We start from the raw sequence: 6,137 nt of genomic DNA on the forward strand, positions 1-6,137 counted from the left end.
AAATGAAAGTACTTCTGACTTCCTGGGGTAAATTTAATTTTTAGGTCTAACGGAATTGCCTAGCAATTACAGTTTTATCTCTAGCTTTCTTGGATTGAATTAAATCTCTTAGGGATCTATTATTGCTTCACCTTGCTACTTCCAAAAACATTCTAGTCCCTAGGGATAAGAAGACCACGGATAATAGCTTTCGCCACATACCAAAATAAATTCTTTGCACAAATTTTAGATAGGGATAAATGGGATCCCAACAACTTAAGTTATGGAGTCTAGAAATGTAGTTTTAGGGAACTCCATTCTGAAAGCCAGTGACACGGAAAAATCGAACATGAAAATGGGTTTAAAACTTTTCCCTCCTTAAAAAGAAACATTTTAATGAAGAACATAAAAGAATTCAACAACAAATTCATAGAGGTATCCTACGTCTAAATCGGGATCCAACAACTCAAGTTATGGAACCTAGAAGTCCAGTTTTGGGATCCCATTCTGAAAGTTATTGGAATTACGAAAAACCGAACATGAAAATGAGTTAAAAATTTGACACTTGTGTAAAAGTTAGATTTTAATGTAGAGTATTAGAGAATTCAACCACAAATTCAAAGAGGTATCCCACGTCTAAATCGGGATCCAACAACTCAAGTTATGGAGTCTAGAAGTCCAGTTTTGGGACCCCATTCCGAAAGTCATTGGAATAACAAAAAAACCGAACATGGAATTGAGTTAAAAATTTGACCCTCGTTAAAAAGATAAATGTTATTGTAGAATATTAGAGAATTAAACCACAAATTCAAAGAGGTATGCCACGTCAAAGTCGGGATCCAAATACTCAATGTCTGGAAGTTTCGGTCTTCCATTCTTAAAACCTTGGAAATACGAAAAAAAAAATTGGAATATGGAAATTGGTGAAAATCTTGAGCCTTGACAGGGTCAGCTCAGAACTTACTTTCAAAAACACACGTAATACACTCATATCTAAATTAGAGATGCCCATAGGAAAATGCGTGATTATGTTTCTATTGCTGTTCTATGCGGGATGTCCAGGAATGGCGGAGCACGAGGAAGATAAAACCGAGCCAAAATGCGCAAACTGCAAGGACATTCAGTCAAAATGTACCGTATCCAAATCTGGCTTGTTCTGCACAAACAAAACGGATAAGCTAAAGGTTCAGTTTGCAAAGGGAAGAGATGATAGTACCTACGATTTAAGCAAGTGTGTACCGGAAAAGTACACCGTTACGGGTATGTAAACGTAGATAAAAAATAAAAACGGAAAATAATTTGACTGACATGTCTTAAAGGTCCGATCTTGGACTGGTGCTGCCTATGGTCGCCGAAGATTGGCTGCCAGCAAGTGGCCGGAACCAACTACCAAAACCAATCGGAGTGGGAGGACACCTGCGATATATGTCTGCATTCCTGTATCTGCGACGAGGACCGTGACAATGGGGTGGTCAAATCGTCACCTTCCAAATGGTGGACCGTTGGTATTCTGGTTCCTCTGTCGAGGTCATATCTACAGTCTTGAGAATCGCTGCTTTGCATATTACCGAGGAAATTCAATAAAGCTGCGCCTGCATGGGGAATTTCGAGTGCCCGGTCACAGACCGAAAAACAAAGTGGCCATTGCACTAAGCCAAGGCGCATACAAATCAAGTCAACAATGGATTCGCCACAGTTCCCAAAAGACACAGAGCACATGACTCTGGGCCAAAAGGAAGGCGAGGGAATAGGATATTGTTTCTGTTTGTTTTGCCCAAGTACCAACAAGAACCAGTGTTGTCCCCATATTCAGAAGGAAATCAGGAGAAAGTGAACCAGCTTAAGATAAAAGACCAACAATTGGTATTTTCAAGAAAATTATGGAATGAAATGTGAATTAAAAAATTGTAATTAGGGGCTAAAGAAATATCTTGCAGCTAAATTACAACCGATCCACAACTTTTGGTGGAATTTGGTGGCAAGAAATTTCCCTAGCAAATGAAATTCAAATGCATTGGTTTTTTAAATATCTAATACTACTAAAGAATAAAATAGGTATACCCCTAGTATTGTCTCAATAATATCCAGTTGATATTGTCTAAGTTTTAGCCTGCTTTATTTTTAGCAGTGATCCCAAAAGAGTGATCAACTCGAGTCGTCATTGTTCCCTGCCTTCTATATACGTTCTGAGTCCTCAATCCATCGGGTGTAAGCATATATAAACACGAGTGGAAATGGGCAAATATGCAGCAAGCGTTCCCTTTTCGAGTCAAAGTCCCACTATGGTTGCCGTCCTTTGTCTGCCAGTTCATTGGCCCATTTCCCACTTTTATGTTGGCCAGCTGCAGCAGCCAAAATGCAAATGAGCAGCTCTGGATCTGGTTCTGATTCTGATTCGGATTCTGGACACTGGACTTTGGACCCTCGACACTGGCCGGTGGCCAAAAGGGAAAGGGGCCAAATGCGAGGAAGCCGAACAAAAAGCATTAAGCGGAGTGTGGCCAACTTTAAACGAACCGAAAACCGAGTGCCGACAGCATATCCCGACCCACTGCGTTTGTTATATTTTATTTACTAAGTGCAAATGTTGTTTGCAGTCATTGAAATTGAAACAAATATATATACAGGCACGCCAGCACATAAAACCAAAAAATAAGAGCCCAAAACGAAGAAAAAGCCACACACACACAGAGGCGAAAAGAGACGGCGGAAAAGCCTAAGCCATTTGTAGCCCTTTTGTGAGTGAGGCAAACAGCAGCAACAAACACGCAAACTTAGCTGCCTCATCATGCCGCCATTAATGTGCATGTGTGTGGGTGTGGGTGTGGACATTGGTGTGCGTATATATCTCTGTGTGTATGTGTGTGTAAAAGTTATAGTAAAGCGAGACGCACGTATTTTAATATGTGCCCCAAAGCAGAAGAAAAATCGCACGTACGTGACTTCATTTGCTCTGCTCTGTCCCAATGCCTCTGGCCTCTACTGTCCCCCCGCCACTGTGCCTCCTTTTTCGGCCAGAGTTGCCATCGATCGTTAGTCCTGCCAAACGGGGTTGCCAAGCCGCGGGATGTTCGAGAATTATTTGTTACTAATTCGCAATTATAAAGCCCTTTTGAGGGCTCTGGCTACTGATTAAATGTGTCACCAATTGTGCTTTTAATGGGCATCACCAATACTTTGCCTGTTTGCTTCATTGTTCCATGATTAAAATAAATTCAGTTATGGTAAGTCCTAACACCCAATAAATGGGTTCATTCAGCTCACGCAAAAAGGTATTTAATTCAGCGTAACAGATCAATTTAATTGGCATTTATTTATCACACTCAATCATAATCATAGTGGGGACATTCCTAAATTCGGACTTGCGGAGAATAGTTCGGACTTTCCTTTTTGACTTTGGATTTTCTGACTTTATTTCTGATTTTAATTTCCGGAATTTTTTGTGGACTCTCTCTCTCCTCTTTCGGAATATTTTTTTAACTTTATCTAGAATTTGTTGACAATCGGACTTTCATTTTGGTCTTTTAATCTTTTTTAAGAACCTTTTTTTCTGACATTATTTGGGATCTTTGGATTTTCAAACTGACCTTTCGGACTATGGTATTTTTAGGCTTTGCTTACGTTTTGCTGTCTGTTTTTAGCCACGACTGCAAATTAAGACCGACATGAACTCTAGGAGTCACCCAATTGACTTGTTCCCCAGCCCCACCTCACACAGGAATATGATTTTCCGTGTCCTGCCTGCTTCTATTCTGGTCCTTTGGCCCCCTGCCAATTCATCCTGTTAACCTTTTTCCGCCCGTACCCAGTGTTTTCCCAGTTGGGCAAGGACGAATCAATAGCGTCTGGCTGGCTGATCCGCTGTCTGTGGGCACTCGTGCGTGCGACACATGTTTTAATTAATAAATGCCATTGTCAAATCACCTGACATTAGGCCAGGACGGCAGTGGGCCTGAAAAATGCGCCTCATAAGTTATTGGCGATGGAGAAAAACAGGAAAGCAGGAATACAGGAAGAAAGGACTAAAGGACTAATGTTAGTGCTACCGGACCCTACAAAATTAGCGTCATTATGCCAGAAACAGTTGCTCGCCTTCCAGCTATCCCCCACCATATAGAATAGATATATATATATATATATATATATATATAAATATTTGTCTAATAAGAACAACAATCATGCCTAATGCTGATGATGATGGGCACGCACTGAAAGCAAATCAAACGTAGAGCTCGATAAACCAAATTGAGGGAATATAGAGGAGATATTAGTGTGTTTGTGTCGCACGTAACGAATAAATGGCCGACAAGTAGGCAACATTGCGACTTTCCCAACTGCATAGCGCCCTCTTTTATACCCATTCCATTCCCATCCCCCCTTAAAACGAATGTATCTTTTTATTTGCACAACATTTACATGATGTGCTTGCGGATTTTATTTATTTATTTTGGTGGCTCGCCTCCTTTCGGTTCTTCGGTCTTTGTTGGGCCCAAAGTCGCTTGAACTGGGCGCTGAGCTCATTAGGGCCATATAAATCAAGCGATGTATTTATTTTTATTTATGAACCGCAGCTGTGACGCCTCACACAGGGTCAGGGGGCGGGCGGGGGGCCAGGAGGCGGGGTTTCGGCCAATTTAGTGGCCACAAACAAATTGCTCTAGATTTGTGTGCCCTACAAAATGGGCTTACTGCATCCGCACACTAATTGGAAACTATTATGAGAGATACTCTGACCTCTGCGCAGAACTTTCAGAAAATAAAAGCCTATATATATATTTCTAGAAATTAAAAAAAGGGCATTTAATAAGCGGCTTGAAAGGAACAACTTGCAGCTCATGTTTCTTATTCACGGTATTATTATGGGCTGAACCGCATAATGAGTGTCCTTAGCTTGCGGCCATAAAATATACATGCATATATATCCCCTGGCCCTCACGTACATAAACGTATATGTTTGGCCGAAAATCGATTATTTAAAATAATAAACGTGAAAAATGCTGAAATTGTTCGCACACGAAGCAATCAGGCCCGCGAAACCCACAAACAAACCCATAACAAACAGACGGATATCAGGGGTTTAAGGTGCAAGAAGGATGGGCGGACATTGAAAGGGGTGGGGTGTAGGGAAAACACATAGACCATCGAACAGGCGTACAGTTGATTGAATATTTGCGCATCGTAATCATTGAAATGTATGGCATTCCAATTGACGTGAAAGGTACAACAACAGCCATAAAAAATAATAAAAACAAAAATGGCACGGAGGATAAAGCCACGTGTTTTAAATATGATTTGGTGGATTTATTTCCTCAATTTGCATTTGCGGCTCATTAATTTTATTTGCTTGCTCTTGGAGTACAAATAGGGATAATCAAAAGACGGCTCAAATTGGCATCAATCATATCATAATATATAATAAATCAAAATACCCAGAGCTCTTTGCTAATTGAATTTCTTTAATTGCCAAAATATATCTCTCCCTTCCCTTTATTGATTGCGAACCCTATATAATGTGCTTAAGCAGCAAATTTATATGCCGCAAAACCAGAAAATATTTAATTCATTCCACAAAATGTAAATTAAATGGCCTTTGATGTGGCATAATAAACTCATTCAATGCAGCTTTCCCTGAAAAACTGGCTGTATCTATGGTGAAGACCTCTTGGCACCTGCAAGACAAAAAGGTTTGATTTATGCGATTGCCAGACGAGAGGCCATAACTTTGTGTGCGACGTCATGACGGGAATGTCTCTCGATTTCGTTTCGGCCTCTTGGTGTCGGCCTGCTGATAGTGTTTTGTATTTTTGGGCCACCTTCTCCTAACTGAAGGCCTGGCCCAAAAGCAGACTGACACACACACACACTGGCTGCGATAAAAACTCGGACCACGCAGGAGACAGTTAACCAACCTCAAAGGGCATGTACGTAGGCCCCATCTCTGAACCCGGCTGACAGTTGTTCAAAGTTATGCTGCTGTAGTTGTAGCCATGTATGTATAGCCAGATGACATTCACCAGATATAAGGCTCACACACACACTTGTACGCCAAGCTGAATATGACGACGTTCTTTTTTTTTTGTGGGCGAAAAAGTTTCGCTTCTCTCCATTTTTTCTGTGCTTTTTGGGCGGCAGCAAAAAGGGACACAAGTAATTGAATT

At 40.9% G+C, this 6,137-nt stretch overlaps 1 protein-coding gene across 1 annotated transcript; it reads left to right on the forward strand.

Moving 5' to 3' along the window:
• The first annotated feature begins 888 nt into the window (after positions 1-888).
• On the forward strand, positions 889-2,038 carry LOC119560665. The gene is made up of 2 exons (XM_037874239.1): positions 889-1,239; positions 1,299-2,038. The coding sequence occupies exons 1-2, from the start codon at positions 984-986 to the stop codon at positions 1,523-1,525; spliced, it is 483 nt and encodes a 160-aa protein (XP_037730167.1). The 5' UTR covers positions 889-983; the 3' UTR covers positions 1,526-2,038.
• Positions 2,039-6,137: the final 4,099 nt, after the last annotated feature.

The sequence above is a fragment of the Drosophila subpulchrella genome, chromosome 3R, assembly GCF_014743375.2.
Source record: "Drosophila subpulchrella strain 33 F10 #4 breed RU33 chromosome 3R, RU_Dsub_v1.1 Primary Assembly, whole genome shotgun sequence".
Lineage (NCBI taxonomy): Eukaryota > Metazoa > Arthropoda > Insecta > Diptera > Drosophilidae > Drosophila > Drosophila subpulchrella.

Bases quoted from the DNA above. Each gene is read 5' to 3' on its own strand.
- LOC119560665 (XM_037874239.1), top strand. From the start codon at position 984: ATGCCCATAGGAAAATGCGTGATTATGTTTCTATTGCTGTTCTATGCG. The intron at 1,240-1,298 runs GTATGTAAACGT...CATGTCTTAAAG, and splicing joins GGAAAAGTACACCGTTACGG to GTCCGATCTTGGACTGGTGC.